Source organism: Trachemys scripta, chromosome 13 (genome assembly GCF_013100865.1).
Source record: "Trachemys scripta elegans isolate TJP31775 chromosome 13, CAS_Tse_1.0, whole genome shotgun sequence".
Lineage (NCBI taxonomy): Eukaryota > Metazoa > Chordata > Testudines > Emydidae > Trachemys > Trachemys scripta.
In genome coordinates this window covers 24637684-24654797 of record NC_048310.1, presented here as the reverse complement: position 1 = coordinate 24654797, position 17114 = coordinate 24637684, and the positions used below count along the sequence as shown (strand labels likewise).

The 17114-nt window shown below is 41.1% G+C and overlaps 1 protein-coding gene and 1 long non-coding RNA gene across 2 annotated transcripts in view; one reads left to right on the top strand and one right to left on the bottom strand.

Moving 5' to 3' along the window:
• LOC117886639 overlaps positions 1-13094 on the top strand; it is a 170156-nt gene extending 157062 nt beyond the window's left edge. Inside the window, exon 3 of the long non-coding RNA XR_004648009.1 lies at positions 12204-13094. This is a non-coding gene — a long non-coding RNA (uncharacterized LOC117886639). The remainder of the gene's footprint in view (positions 1-12203) is intronic.
• LOC117886638 (cytochrome b-c1 complex subunit Rieske, mitochondrial) lies at positions 10310-15373 on the bottom strand. The gene is made up of 2 exons (XM_034788634.1): positions 15079-15373; positions 10310-11097 (listed from the first exon to the last, which is right to left on the bottom strand). Exons 1-2 carry the CDS (start codon positions 15287-15289, stop codon positions 10487-10489), a joined length of 822 nt encoding a protein of 273 aa, XP_034644525.1. The 5' UTR covers positions 15290-15373; the 3' UTR covers positions 10310-10486.
• Positions 15374-17114: the final 1741 nt, after the last annotated feature.

Below are 17114 nucleotides of genomic sequence, written 5' to 3'. Positions count from 1 at the left end.
AGAACAGAGGCTCCTATCTCTTATGCAGAAGGAATCCTATAGTGGCCAACTAAATGAACTTTAAGGCAGAAGTATTTTTTTTCATTTAATTTATGATTTTGGACCTATCGTGCAAATTGCTTTGATACCTTCTGAATAAGTCAAATATTGTAATACCAGTTGTTTCGTTTTGTAACAGTCTTTATTGCTGCTGTTTTGTTTTTCATTTCTCTTTCAGAAATATTCCAGAGGGTAGTATTAAGCAACTGCTCTTCTAGCCCAAGGTTGCTCTTGCCCTCCCCTTATTGTTTTATGTAATCTAAAGCTATGTAGAACAAAAGGAGAAAGACACATCACAAAAACCATTAAACCAGTAAGATAAAAACTTAAACCAAATATCCTTCCCCATTGCCCCCACTCAATACTTATTATGTTAGAGTCTGATTTTGCAGGGTGCTGAATAGTTTGACGGAAACTGCATGGTGTTCAAATAATACAGTGATGGTGGATATAAAATACTGTGTAGATAGAAGGATGGAGATCCATGTTTTTGTCAAAGAACTCAGAATAGGATCTTACTTTACAAACAACCTTTTCCAGTGGCAGTCAAACATCATAGATCCTCTTCCCTTCCTTTTATTAACTGAATTGATCTTTCCTCCAATAATGAACATTACTAGTCCTAGCTACTAAGAACATAAGAACATCCATACTGGGTCAGACCAAAGGTCCATCCATCCAACAGTGGCCAATGCCAGGTGCCCCAGAGGGAATGAACAGAACAGGTAATCATCAAGTGATCCATTCCCTGTTGCTCATTCCCAGCTTCTGGCAAACATCCCTGCCTATCCTGGCTAATAGCCATTGATTGACCTATCCTCCATGAATTTATCTAGTTCTTTTTTGAACCCTGTTATAGTCTTGGCCTTCAGAACATTCTCTGTCAAAGAGTTCCACAGGTTGACTGTGCGTTGTGTGAAGAAATACTTCCTTTTGTTTGTTTTAAACCTGCTGCCTATTAATTTCATTTGATGACCCCTAGTTCTTGTGTTATGAGGAGTAAATAACACTTTCTCATTTACTTTCTCCACACTAGTCATGATTTTATAGACCTCTATCATATCCCCCCTTAGTCCTCTCTTTTCAAAGCTGAAAAGTCCCAGTCTTATTAATCTCTCCTCATACGGAAGCCGTTCCATACCCCTAATCATTTTTGTTGCCCTTTTCTGAATCTTTTCCAATTCCAATATGTCTTTTTTGAGATGGGGTGATCACATCTGCGCGCAGCATTCAAGATGTGGGCATACCATGGATTTATATAGAGACACTATGATATTTTCTATCATCTTCTCTATTCCTTTCTTAATGATGCCCAACATTCTGTTCGCTTTTTTGACTGCTACTGCACATTGAGTGGATGTTTTCAGAGAACTATCCACAATGACTCCACTCTTTCTTGAGTGGTAACAGCTAATTTACCTACTAATAATGAACCTGCAATATGTTTGGCTTTACATTAGTCAAACTAAGTTTTGTCTAGATAACAAACTTGCAGGTGGAAAGAACTTTGTATATCCCTAATGTCCTCATGGTGTTTGACCACCACTCTCCAGACATTTCAAACAGTTCCAAATAACATACATGAAGTCATCAGTCTCGATTTTACACATTTATCACTACTCTTTGTGCCTGTTTTATTGATTCTTTCAGGATTTATACACTCTGTGAATAAAATTTAATAGTCTGAATCTTTGATACTTCAAAGGGCCATTACCCATCTTCTCCTTCAACTCTCTCTGCAAAACTAATCTCTGTCATGACATCTGTCAGAAATCAACTGATCAGTGATAGCTAGGTTGAGGGATTGATGAAGACAGCATTTTATTTATCTATGTCTAATAAAAACGAAAAGTGTGCAAATCATATCTGTCCTCCCCATAGCCTTTTGACTTCTTAAACCCCAATCTTGCAATGACTTATGCATTCATGTATGGATTATTCATGCATAGGTCTCTGTATGAGGGTCTAGAAGGTAAAATTTTCATGGCTTTGAATTCATATGTAATTGTACAGAACGTAGCACAATAGCGCTATTGTCCTGACTGGCACCCTAGGTTCAAAAATATAAATTTTGAAATAAACTCTAAAATGAGGCTACCTCTTGAATTACTTTAGTGCTTTAGCATGTTGACTTACTAAAGGAATTGAATTTTAAACCATTTACGTGCAGAATAAAATTTGTGCTTAAGTCTTAAATTTTAAGACATTGAACCAAATCTTGGCCCCCCCTCCTCTGCCTGCACCAAGCTACCAGAAGGCCATCTTAACAGGATAGGAAATTCCTAAATGGATTAGAGCTGGTGTTGGAGCTCTACAATCTCTTTCCTGACACTCGGGAGAAATGGAGTATGGCTGAAGTTATCCCAATCTACCAGAATGACATTAGGGGGCCCTGTGCAGCTGGATATAAATTAGAGCAGCCCACAGCCTATTATAAATTGGCCAGGAATATGAGAGGTCTCTAGCCAGCCTCAGGGCCTAGGAATAGCAAAGGTGGTTTAAAACCATCTCCAGTCCAGCACAGAGCCCAGTTCAGTCAGCATGGGAGGCTCATGCCTATAACTTTGAATTAGTTTAGTGCTTGTGAAATGGACTGGATTGATAGATATGGAGAACGGTAGAGGTACAGCACAAACAGAAGCAGTTGCAGCCTTCTCCACCTCTATTTGACAAAACCCTCATCTAGATGAACAAGCTTTAGGTAAGACAGTTCAGCCTCTGACTATTCAATCTGTGGCCTCTGAAAGGAGAACATCAACAACGGTGTCCATAAGGGTAGGTCTACACTTACCCGGTAGTTCGGCAGCAAGCAAATCGAACTTCTGGGTTTGACTTATCGTGTCTTGTCTGGACGAGATAAGTCGAACCCGGAAGTGCTCGCCGTCGACTGCGGTACTCCAGCTCGACGAGAGGAGTACGCGAAGTCGACGGGGGAGCCTGCCTGCCACGTCTGGACCAAGGTAAGTTCGAACTAAGGTACTTCGAACATCCGCTACGTTATTCACGTAGCTGAAGTTGCGTACCTTAGTTCGAATTGGGGGGTTAGTGTAGACCTGCCCTAAGTGTCAACTGTGATGAATATTTTTCATTATGGAACTGAGCCAAGACCAAAAAACGCATTTTCTGGATTCAACCAGAGACCTGTTAGTGAAAGATTCTACTTCCAATTATATATCCAAGGAACCATTGAGTCCTCCTGTATGTTGCATGCACAGATATGGTTAGTTCTACACAATATTTATACAGAAGCTTAGGGTTAGTTTTTCAAAACTCCTCATTTTCAATTACATATCTATAATTTGCCTGTGTCATTACCATGACATCAGCTGTGAATTGTCATTTAAATGCATGTAACAAATGCTCCATCTCTCCCAGTGTGTCCTAAATAACTGTTCATAGCTCAGCGTATCTTTTTCTGTAAAGAGAAATTAACTTGGAGGCCTATGATTTCACAGGAGGCTCGTTTACAATTATAACATCTCCTTGGTAGCTATGTAATAGTGAGTTTCAAAGGAATGCATTGTGAGGTTGCATGGTTGGTATGGATGATGTGTGGCTAACTTACCACCAGCATTTTCTGGCTTGCAACTATTTCATGATGCAATAAAGCAGAATAGAGAAGGCATTCAGCAGAACAATAGCATAGGCTACAGACTGAGCTTGCCGAATTATCTTTGCCATGTTGGGAGCTTGTTGTTTCTCTTAGTTTCAAAGTGCTAAAAGAAATAAAAGGCAAGGTGGGCAGGCTATCGTTGGGGTTCTGTTGATCTTAGCAATTCTGGCAAGTGTTCTGCATGGCCATCTTTGGATTGTTCGTAGTGAGTTTGCTCAGTATCTTCATGCTCCTTATGGCTCATTAAAGAATAACAGCTACATTAAGACCATTCTAAAGGAGTTGAAGTTTATTAAAACAGCATGGGGCGAAGAGCCACAAAAATGTTGGGAACAGAAGGCAATTAACCCCATATCATTGGTGCTGATGGTCTGTGTGAGGGACTTTCCTTGGCTCTCTATGCTGTATGCATACTACTTTGATTATACAGAAATATTTCTACCTTTCATTCACAAAGTGTATCCTACCTATGCAGAGGATAACTACACCAAACTGTTAGACCACAATGATCCTTCTTGGAAACAGTGGACAATATTTCTGCTCAAGTGCATCTTAGCACATCAGTTAATTACTGAGTTTGCTTGGCATTGGCAGGAAGACCAATAATGGACAATAAGATTTATCATTGTTCAGACTGCATGTTTATCTCTTCTGGAGTTATTGACTTTAAGAAGTCTCTGGTCAAGGATAGAATGGAGAAGTACTCCTTACAAAATGTGGAAACTTTTTTGGGCAGCTCTAATTGACATAGCATTTGAACTCATTATTTTTTCCATTTCACCTTATTTTATCCTGAACATTTTTCTTTATAATGTATTGTATTTTAGCGCCATTTTACATATTTATTTACTGGTGAGAGAAGTTCAGTGCATGAAAATGGCAAGGCTGTTTTGACTAACATTGATCTATTCCTTTATTAAGAAATGAATTACCGAGTCTTCACAAAGTCTTCAATAATAAATAAAAATGTGCTTTCATGTTCATTTATTCATGTTCACTGTTTTACTATTTTTGTTCACTAAATCATAAGCAGAATAACATTTGATTCCGTTTAAGTAGTGGGTTAATTAATTCCTAAATTAGGATGTGTTTTCTCATATATTATAGTTTAGGGAGAAGGTGTGAGAACCAAATCTTATGGATTTTATTCCCATTTATTCTACTACAGGCTTACTCAAAGTCACATGGCAAATCAGTTTATTTCTCTGTGCCTCACTTGCTCCATCATCTGTCATGTGGATAAAATACTTTCCTACCTCCATAAAGATGCTGAGAGATTTCAGTAATTAGATTCTTACCCTACAAACACTTTTATACTTAACTTTAAACATGTGAGTTGTCCCAATGAACTAAGTGTTTGCATGATTGGGGCCCTAATGTTTATAAAATGCTTTAAGGGTCATAAAGTGCACCTGGATGGGTAAGGCTGCACCTGGGAATTATACTGTTCAGTTTTTTAAATTAATAGAATCTGCATAGTTTTTTAAAATCAATAAAATTAATTGTAAAACATTGTGAAAGTTAGCTAAGATTTTGTTGCTTTAGTTAAGGCGTTGGCATTCAATACTTGATTACAAATGAAAATACACTAAGTATTATCTGTTTATAATTATCTAATCTTCAACAGTAGTATAAGCTGCTGCTTTGGTGTTAAGACACCATTCTCCCCCTCTCACTCACCATTACAGAGACATTCTTAAAGAGAAAGGTGCAGCAAGTTCCCAAAATGGGCATATGGGTCTGTAATTCAGTGAGTTCACAATAAATAAATAATAACCAGAGATGTGGACATATTGTTGGAGTTGCGTTGGTGTTAGCAGTACTGGCAGGTATTCTGCTTGGTCATCATTGGAGCAGCAGCAGTTAATCTGCACAGACTTTCATTTCCATTATAGGCTAATGAAGAAAGTCAAAATAGAGACATCCTAACACAGTATGTCAAAACAGCAGGTTACTTGGCCATTAAATCTTTGGGAATACATGCAAGTTAATGCCACTAAGTCTTTCTTTTTGGTGCACGGAATTGGATACTATCCAAGCGAGTATGCTGTGTGATTAGCAGTTTAATTACACAGAAACATTTCAACTTTTCATTCACACAGTGTATCCTCACCATGAGGAGTACAGTACCACCAAACCTTTAATGCTCAACCATCCTAAATGGAAAATATTTCTGCTCAAGTGTATCTTAGTCCATCTGTTAAATACTAAATTTGCTTGGCATAGGCAGGAGACACAATATAGAACAATAGGATTTATCACTTCTCATGCCATAATTTCCTGTATCTGGGAAATATTGAACTGCTGGAATCACTAATCAACAAGGAAACAGAAACCTACTTCTGTCAAAGGGTGGAGCCACTTTTGTGCATAAGAATTTTATTAAGACTTCTTTTCATTTTGATTCCTTATTTACTGCCATTTTCCTCTTGACAACTGGCCTTAACTGCGTTTCATACATTGACCCCATTTTAAATGTCATTTCTCATAAAAGAAGATCTGTTTGAAAATGGGAAAACTGCTCTGACTTGAAAAATGTTACATCTCTATTCCTTTTTAAAGAAATCAGGATCTGAATTTTCCAACAGCCTGAGCTCTGGAGGGTTTAAGGTTAGAACAAAACTGAAAATATTCCACTCATACAATAATAAAACTTGCACTTCATTCAAAAAAATCTGAGTGTTAATGTGTTATATTAATTTCTTTGGCAAGATTTTGTAAAGTGAATTTAATCCAACTGAAGCATCATATTCAGTAACTCGACTGGGCTTTGTTGTCATATGTATAAGAGAAGACATGCTTTTAGTGGTTAGACTTGGGGCATGGGAAGCAGGGTTCTGTTCCTGGTTCAGTGGCTGACCTGGTGTATGATGACTGTGCAAAAGTCACAACTTCTGTGCATGTCAGTTTATCCTTCATTAAAATGTATTTTGAGAATTAATGGCATGAAATGAATATTCTGGAAAAGTCATTAACACGTATACTGCTAAATTTTGGAGTAACTTCTTCACTTAATCTTATATGTTTGAAGTCACTGTGAAAGTTGGCTAAGGCTGCGCTGTTAAGAGTCAATACCCTTGTACAATTGTAGGGGGGTGGAGGACTTCAGGTGCGGGGCAATCTCATGAGGGTCGCTGGGTCGTGACAGGCCATCAAGGTTTACAAATGGGTCCTAAACCCAAAAAGGCTTAGAACCACTGATCTAATCTGACCTCCTGCATACCCCAAGCCAGAAAATTTAAAGAGATGAAAACCTTCCATTCAGTAAATCGTTCAACTTCCTTGGGGTAAAAGAGTAACAGAAAAGAGGGATTAACTGTAACAGGAGACTGTCAACTTGAAACTTGTCAATTCCTAACAGTAGAGTTAAAAATATTAGGAGCTAAGTGTCTCTGCATAGTTTTACATCTGCATCCTTTTAATATTTTTCTCCCCCCATTCTTGTAAGGACTCACTAAACAGAAATTGACTATGACAGGGAAACAATATATAATACACAAATTACTGTCAAATGTACAAAGTAAAGAAATTGTGAATAGACATTTTTCTTTGATATTTATTACAGGATTCTAATCTATACTTGTAAAAAAAATTAGTTAATATTACATAGAAGTGTGATTTAAATTGACAGTGCCCTTAAAAGAAGTAGCAGGTGAAACTGGTTTATATATTACTTTTGTATGGCAGGACTTTGCCTGCTTGCAAAGCGGTCTAGGATTTTATACATGCACAGACACGACAGAACTTGTTAAAATATTCAGTTTTTGAAGGATTATATAGCTTGTTATAATTGTGATGAATGTTTAAAACAAAAGAATCTATGGGGATTTTAACTATTCTTTAATAGGCTAGCTCAGGGGTTGGCAACGTTTGGCACGTGGCTCGCCAGGGTAAGCACCCTAGCGGGCCGGGCCAGTTTATTTACCTGCTGATGCGGCAGTTTCGGCCGATCGCGGCCCCCACTGGCCGCGGTTCACCATCCCGGGCCAATGGGGACGGCGGGAAGCAGTGCGGGCCGAGGGATGTGCTGGCCGCGGCTTCCCGCCGCCCCCATTGGCCCGGGATGGCAAACCGCGGCCAGTGGGGGCAGCGATCGGCCGAACCTGCCGCATCAGCAGGTAAATAAACTGGGCCGGCCTGCTAGGGTGCTTACCCTGGTGAGCCGAGTGCCCAACGTTGCTGACCCCTGGGCTAGCTATTTGCTGTTACACAATGGAAGATGTTCATATAAATTCAAGGTTCAGTTTGGGAGCTCAGCTTCTCCTAAAAACAGGGGGAGAGGAGCAAAAAGTCTTAACTTGTCTGATTCTACTTACCCAACAACAACTTGCAAGATTTTCCCCCCCTGAAATAAACTGAAACCAACAAAAGTTCATGAACCATGAACAATGCAATTTTCCTAAAAATAGGAATATGGAGAAAGGCTTATCACCAGGCATTTAAAGAGCTGTAGCAGAAGCGAAGCAGGTCAAAGTATAATGATTACATGTACACTGATAAATGTAAAAAGAAGAACAGGAGTACTTGTGGCACCTTAGAGACTAACAAATTTATTAGAGCATAAGCTTTCGTGGGCTACAACCCACTTCTTCGGATGTGAGAACTTATGAAATTCACTAATTAATTCAAGGTGCCCTATATAGATCACAGTTCCCAAATGTTGAGGAAAATCAGTGCATATGTGTAAGCTGAAGGCCTTTATTTCAGGGTTTTGTGTTTTTAAATAGACACTTGTTTCAAACATGTCAGACTACAGGGCTTGAAAATTAGCACCAACATTTTCAAATGTTAGGCTCCTAAATAGAAACAGACTGGTTCACAGAACTTCTGAACAGCAGCATCTCACTCAGTAGCAGATGCAGCCCTTATTTAGACCTACATATTTAACACAGTAAAATTAATATATTAAGAGAAATTGGAATGGATTTTTTTATACTCATTTTGTTTCAGGTTTCACTTAAGGATCATGAGTAAGATGCTGTGGGCTCAGAATAATTATGAGCTTGCAGACTCAAGGAGAGCTGGGAAGCCCCGAGAGCATAACTTCCAAGGCTCCCATCTCAGCTAGGCATTCCAGTTTCCCCAGCAGCCCTCCAGGTAGAATTTAGTTTAAAGTTACAGAAATTAAGTATTTAGATTTGTTTCCAAAACTTTTGGATTCTGTTTCAAAGAATTTTGGCTGTTCAAAATTTCAATAATACATTTCAAAATCCTCCATGAAACAGAATTACCATTCCTTGCCCAGCCTTAAATCTTACAACATTGACTGAAGCATCTGGTTCTGGCTAGTATCTGACATGAAAGACTAGACTGCATCAACTGCTGTTCTGAATATCACAATTCTTATGAATATGGTGATTTACCTAGCTCAGAGGGGAGTTATGGATTAGCAAGTGTTCATAAAGTAGCCTTACCTCCCCCTTTTCCCTTAGTGTAAATGTAAGTTGAAGATAACACCAAGTTATTGCTAGTAAACTTAAACAAGTAATTTGTTTTCAACTGTCAAGGAAAATCCAAGCAAATATGCTTGTGTATATGTAAATTAGGCACACTCAGGTTCCTGGCATGCTGCCAGTGCAGGCTTTTGGCATCAAGTGAACCTAGCTAGATTCTGTGAATATCCATTATAAAACAAGGTGTTATCACAGAAATGATAACAAACCCTTAATTCTACTAATATGTGCCCATATTGCTGTAATACACAACTCATCTTGCTTTGTATCCCCCAAAGCCAGCTGAAGTGCAGCAGAGAATGACAAGAAATAGTGACCTGATAAAAAACTGGATGCAATTTAGGAAAGTTCGTTATTAAAAAATGTAAAATTAATAGAATGGGCTCCATGCAGTGTAGGTAGAGGAAGCAGTAGTGTGTGTTTTTAAAACACCAGCTTAGAGGTCTTCAGCTTAACGCCAGACTAATGTTGCAAACTGAAGTAAATGTCTTATGTTAACACTTTATGGTTTCACAGAGGTTGAAAGGAGTTGCAGAATTTAACGGCTGTTATGAGGTTACACAAGTCAAACATGGAAGAATTAGGCTACTCAGATATGGCAGTCTGTTCTTAAAACCACAAGAGCCAGAAGCATAGATTTCCAGTGTTCCTATATGTATATAAAACCCACCACTGGATACAGCATCTCCTTTTGTGGCAATGTTAAAATGAGGACACTTTCAGATTTAAGCGACAGACTAACCCTTCCAAACTACACATGCTTTAAAAAGGAAAGGATTATGGCACTCTCTCTCACATTATAATAATGATTCATCTAACTTTATAGACTGATAAATTGTGTGAAAGCACAAATATAAATAGTAGCAATCCTAAAGCAGGAATGCTTCCTGGTCAGACTTTGCCTTGATAACATGTCTGTAACTATGAGTAGGGATTTTTTTTTAAGTTTGCCTCTTAAAGATTAGTCTTTATCTGTTCCCTAAAACAACTGAGTTGTTCCCAGGTCAGATTTTCCTCTTATAGTATGCAAGGGTTTTCTGGAGAGTGGCTTGGGATAAGTATGGAAAATTCTGACTTAAGTTTTCTGTTCCAATGCTACATCACCCCATACGTATTACAGGGCATCCATAACTTTTTTATTAGGTACCGCCATCAGATTTCTTCAGTAATTAGACACTAACAGCATTTTATAACAGCAAGTAAATGACAGATCACTCAGTTTGATTCTTTATTGGGAAGCATTTAGCATACTTCTTCGTAAGAGTGACTTTAGACAGTTAGGTACATTTTTAGGATCATTTAGTTTTATACCACACCAGAATATTAACCCTTTTTCACAATGTTCATACAGAAAAAGATGAGCAGACAAATGTCCAGCTATTTAACCAACAATAACTAAGTCATCAGAAGCAAATTCATAATATGGAACCTCAAGGTTGGCTGGAGCAGGACCTTTTCTAATTCTGCCAGATGCATCATAGTGCGACCCATGGCAAGGACAATAATAACCACCAAAATCTCCAGCATTTGCAATGGGTACACAACCAAGATGAGTACAGACACCTACCAGTATAACCCATTCTGGTTTTTTTACTCTGTCTAAATCATGCTGTGGATCTCTTAGTTCAGTCAATGGTACTTCAGCTTCCTGATTAATCTCCTTCTGGGTTCTGTGACGCACAAAAAGGGGTTTCCCTCTCCACTTGAAAGCCATATTCTTGCCTTCTGGAATTTCAGACAACTTGATCTCAATTTTTGACATTGCCAACACATCAGCAGAAGCACTCATGCTGGAAACAAACTGGGTGACAATATTCTTAGCAGCATATGCAGAGGCTACACATGTTGTTGCGGTCAGAAGATAGGAAAACCCTTTCCTAGCATCGCTGCTATCTTGAGAAGATTTTGTTTTATCTAACACATCTGGGCGACGGTAGTCAGAGAAGTCAGGTACTGTGACATCATTGTGGATGTACCGAACGCTAGCTGGAGCTGCAACAAAAAGGTAAATACTATTAACTGCAAGCATCTTCATAATAAAAACCTAGTACCATATTGACTATGAAGCTTTTTTGTTGTGTTTCCAGGAATTCAAGGTGAAATTGGAAAGAGGTCCATAATACTTTCTGTAAACAGTAAATCTGATAACTGCATATTGTTAGAAAGTAATAGTTACCACCCTGTTGTGGTAGTATAAAACCATTTGGGAAACTTAACCAGTTTCTACATGTGACCTCCACCACCCCCACCAATATCTGACACTATAAGCCAAGTCTGTCTAAAAAGAAAAATTCCAGATTGTATTATATTCACAACTGGGCTATGTAATGATTTAAAGGGCCCTGGCACAACTTAAAATACAGCAATGTTAAAGGACATTTTAAAATTCTATAACCTCTTAAAAGCTTGAAATCTGTTTCCTTGCCAAATCTTCCCTTCCATACTTTTCTCATTGAAAGACTGCTTATGAGCGATGGCTTACCCTAAATTTAAAACTTTAAAATCAATTTTTTTTTTTTTTTTTGGAGACAGTAGTAGGTTAAATGGTGGCCTATTATACATGTTAACGTTCTACACTGAACCTGAAGAATACCATGGGCAGCAGGGAGGGAAGACTAAGAAATTCTTAAAGTGAGATTTTTTCCATTTTAAAGCTCCCCAGAAACACTGGGATTAAGAAACATGGATTTAAAAAAGCATTTAGGCCGTGAACCAGCAAATATTTATACATGTACTTTACTCTGACTTCAATGGAACCACTCAAGAGTGTGTAAAGATAAGCATGCATGTGTTTGCTGGATTACTGCACACATTTAAGACGTTTCCCTAAGGTCTTGTATTCATATTCCAGTGCCAAATTTTACTGGTTGGATTCCCAGTTTCACAATTATGCCAAAATGGTCCATTGGGTCAGGACTAATGCAAACATATGTGGTAGTTTTTTTCAGAAAAGGTGAATGCTATTTGTCTTAACAAAAACTGATACTCAGTTAAAGAATAAAGTAAGTATCAATTTAAAGACCGAAAACACTACCTGCTGATATTCTGTTGTGTACTGAGATATTTAGCCTTACATTGCATGTTTCATTTTTTTCTAGAAATTCCCATCAATAACACAGAAAGTTAACAGACGAGTCCCCTCAAAGGATTTATAAGAACAGACATTATGTGCAAAGGAAATCATCATGCAGGGACTGCACCAAGATAAAACTAATGGAGACTATAAAGGGCATCTATTTACAAGGAACTTTGCAAAAAGCAGCCATTTTCTCTGTCTTTAATTGCAGAGAAATTAAGCAGTGATTTTTAAAATTCGATGATAGCAAGTATTATTCATTTACTTTTCTGTTTAACTCTTGATCTTAGAGTTTACACCCCGTAAGGATGTAATGATGCAACACAGTTTTAAGCTTAAAAATGTTGTGTTCTCCTTTCAATGGAGAAGTGCTATTTAGTATTAACCCTCATGTATAGTGTTGAGTATAAACTGTTTCCTATTACTTGCACTGCAAGTATGTCAGATTAATGACAGGATGTGCATTTTATAGCAGAATGTCAGCCTCAAATATTTGTGTAATTGTAATCACTACAAAAGCATCTTTCCACAAGGAATAGTAGTTTCCAACATCTGTGTAAACTGTGAGACCACATAGTGAAAGCTATTACTACATGCGACTGAATTGGGAGATTTTGATGACTTCTGTACAACGTAGCAGCACACAAGCCAGTTTGTATTAAGGATTTTAAAGTGGGGTTCTTATGCTGGAATGTGACTCTGAAAATTGTAATGTAGAGTTCTATGGTTGTATCTCAATTACGTCAGATAAAGGCCAAAATTTTCAGAAGCAGCTGCTAATTCTAAGTGCAATTTCTGGTCTCAAAAACTGAGGCTGAGGTTGATTTGCACCCAAGATGAGATGCAGGTACTCTGCTCCTCTGAAAATCAAGCCAAAACAGTCTCAAGTTTGTCACTCAGAACTTGAGACTCTCCCTCCTCCAAGTATCAGAGGGGTAGCCGTGTTAGTCTGAATCTGTAAAAAGCAACAGAGGGTCCTGTGGCACCTTTGAGACTAACAGAAGTACTGGGAGCATAAGCTTTCGTGGGTCAGAACCTCACTTCTTCAGATGCAAGTAATGGAAATCTCCAGAGGCAGGTATATCTCAGTGTGGAGATAACGAGGTTAGTTCAATCAGGGAGGGTGAGGTGCTCTGCTAGCAGTTGAGGTGTGAACACCAAGGGAGGAGAAACTGTTTCTGTAGTTGGATAGCCATTCACAGTCTTTGTTTAATCCTGATCTGATGGTGTCAAATTTGCAGATGAACTGAAGCTCAGCAGTTTCTCTTTGGAGTCTGGTCCTGAAGTTTTTTTGCTGTAAGATGGCTACCTTAACATCTGCTATTGTGTGGCCAGGGAGGTTGAAGTGTTCTCCTACAGGTTTTTGTACATTGCCATTCCTGATATCTGACTTGTGTCCATTTATCCTCTTGCGTAGTGACTGTCCAGTTTGGCCAATGTACATAGCAGAGGGGCACTGCTGGCATATGATGGCATATATAACATTGGTGGACGTGCAGGTGAATGAGCCGGTGATGTTGTAGCTGATCTGGTTAGGTCCAGTGATGGTGTCCCTCCCCCAACACACACATTCAGCGGCCACTTTAAGTGCAGCTGCAACTGTTCCATTTACAATAAAAATGTTATTAACTAAATCAAGAAAAGGCAATCTGGAAGCTGAGAGAAACCATTCTGTCCATTTTGTGCAGGCTTATACCCTCATTGCCTTGCCTTCCCTAGAAACTAGGTTAATGCTTGAACCTTGAGAAACGACCTCAACCTGATGTTAAACAAGACTTGAGTCAATGTAGACAAGGCCAAGTGGCATTTAACATGTCAGCTGGTCAATACTTGTGCACACCTACTGTCTCCATATTTATGCACTAACATGTGTGAGCCCTTTTTTTTTTTAATATAGGAAAATGGAATTAATACGTTCAGTTTTAAAAACTGGAACATGGATAGTGTTATTGGAAAAGGGGTTATATTGAAGTTTTGAATGGAGAGCTGAGTTTGCTAAGTTTGAAAATTAAGTCCTGTAAAGTCATCCACTATACAAACATTCTATTAACAGGAACTACTCGGTCAGTACCATTGCACATACAATTGCAAAACACTGCATGAATTGGACAACAGTGAGGCTGATGGCATGAGTCTCCTTGCAAGATTAAAACTGTTGTTTTTGTAACTATAAAGAACCCCCTCACTTTTGGTCTCAGATGTAGTCCTTCACTTGTAGTTAACACAATTAAGTACCATTAACATGTACATGCAGTGTTTTCTGTTCTCTCCCTATTCTGGAGCCGTGAAGTGAAATCGTGCCCGGAGTACCTACCAAGGAGTCAAGCACAAACTCTTGTCTAAAATCACTGCTTGTGATCACGCAGTTTGCACTGAATTAGACTCAATTACTTCCTCAAGTATGGAAAACACTCAAACTGTTCACGTTTCCCAGTCTCCCTCAGTCCCGCACACGGGAGATTTACAGCACCCCTGCACCTGATCCTATGGGGGCTGAAAAGAGTTACTCCGCTGGGGATGGACCCACACACTTCCGGGGGGCAGATCAGAGTCAGTAACTCACAGCTGAGCCGCAGAAGAAACCCGAGCATGAGAAGTGCAGCCCCAGTCTCCAAGGTCACCCCAAGGCCTAGCCACCCCTGACGTGCGGATGCAGAGGGGCCAGGCGCAGGCCTGGCCCATTCCCCTCGCACAGTGCCCTGAGGCTGGGGGCCGCTGGTGGTGCGAGTCTCCTCCCGGGCTGGCTCCCTCCCCCAGACCCTCTGCGCCGCAGTGACCCGAGCGCTGCTCCCCATGGCAGCAAGGCCCACAGGCCCCAGCAACACGCCCGACCCTGCGGCTCCCCCAGGCCCATCTCCGCGCCCCGTCCCCAGGCTGCCCCCACCCCTGTCCCGCACCGTTGAGGCTGGCGGTGGCGACGAGGCCTCCGCGGGGCGCTCGGCCGCTCAGCGATTCCCGGCACAGCACCGGCCGCTTCGGGTCCAGCGGCAGCTTCTCGGCCTGCAGCACCAGCCCCGGCACCAGTGGCTTCAGCGGGCCCGGCACGGCGTGCGCCGCGGCCGACAGGTACGGAGCCAAGGGGCCGGCACGGGCAGCCACGGACAACATGGCGGCGACTGCGTCTCGAGCGGATCACCTCAGTCACTCCCGGGCGCAACCTCCCGGTGGCCGTGGCGCCGCGCGGACGCCGTGCCCCGCCTCCTGCACGTACGTACGTGCGCACGCCCCGCCCCCTCGGCGGGGGGCGTCACCCAGGCATCCGGCTCGGTGCGCAGGCCCGGCTCTGTCCCCCGCCCTCCAGCCTTGGGTTCTGCTGCGTAGCGGCCCTACCTAGGCTCCATGCCACGCTGTGTCACCTTGGGCACTGCCCGTGCAGCGCGGTGATGTCATTCAGAACACCACTGCGTGCCAGTGACATCATGCCACGTAATGCATGAGGTCACACGGGGCCTTATAAAAATGAGAGAGTGGGCCAAAAATGACATGTCACCTCCGCATGCCAGAATCACAGAAATGTAGGGTTGGCAGGGCCCCCCATGGGTCATCTAGTCCACTGGTTCTCAACCAGGGGTCTAGGGCCCGCTGGGGGGGCTGCCAGCAGGTTTCAGGGGGTCTGCCAAGCAGGGCTGGCATTAGACTTCTTGGGGCCAAAGGCAGAAAGTCAAAGCCCCACCACCTGGGGCTGAAGCCTGGTGATCCAAACCCCGCCACCCGTGGCTGAAGCCAGAGCCTGAGCAACTTTAGCTTTGCAGGGTCCCCTGTGGTATGGGGCCCTGGGGACTGCCCTGCTTGTTACCCCCTGCAGCTGGCTCTGGCTCTTATATCCAGAAAAATAGTAGTTGTGGGCCCTGAAGTTTTTATTGCATGTTGTGGGGCCTCAGAAAGAAAAACCCCTCATCTGGCAAAATTAAGTATACCTGCTTAGAATGTGTATGTTGTATCATAACATTGTGCCTTATATAAATGGCATATTATGCCCTACTGACAAACTCACATGAAACTATCACCCCAGGTACCAAAACACCCTAATTCTGCAACACAGATATTGAAGTACCAAACTGCTTCAGATAAACACCATCAGATCAGTGCAAAATGCCATCACAGCACAGAATCATCAGGTCATATTGAAATGCTGTCATATAGCAACAACATGTCATAATGTCACAGCCCAAGTCACTGTCTTGCCATTACAGCTTGTAAAAGATGAGAGCACTGTCACATCATAGACCTGTGATCATGCTTGCCAGTAGGTCATCATAGTCATAACAACTTTGTTCTGTTGCTACACAGTGTCATTATGTTACATCAGATTGCTATTTAAGCAGATCCAAAATTGCAATCACATAAACATGTCACATGAAAACACTATCCTGTCACTCCAAAACATCATCACATCAGCCCTGCCTCGGCATGATGATAGTTCACTGTTGTGTTTTTGGAATGCTCTCTTTGATTCTATCTGATCTTTAGACATTTATATTACACTCATGGTCCTGGTAGCAAGCCACAACCTACAAATACTTACATATGTGCTTAACTTTATTACCATACTCAGGGTCAGCCCTAAAGTTCTGTGCGGGCAGACACTGGCAACTGTACAACTAAATCATATAGATAATACAATATGAGGAACAAGGACATATACAACTTTTTTATTTGGGGAGGTGTGGCGGGACAATGCCCTCACACTGACAGGCGACTAATGAGCTCCTCTGGGCCTTTTCAAGGAGACACAGCTGCAAGATTTGTTCTGCCTGGAGGGAGGAGGAGTTTAAAAGGGAAAACCTGCCATGTCCTGGGGTGATGAATAGGTAGTTGAGACAGGCCTGGGAAGAAGGAGCTTGCAATCAAGTCTCACAGGACCTGAGCTACAGGCCACTGGAGTTGGAGCATGTGTCTAAAGGGCTACCACAGGAAGACTGCCTGAGTTTCA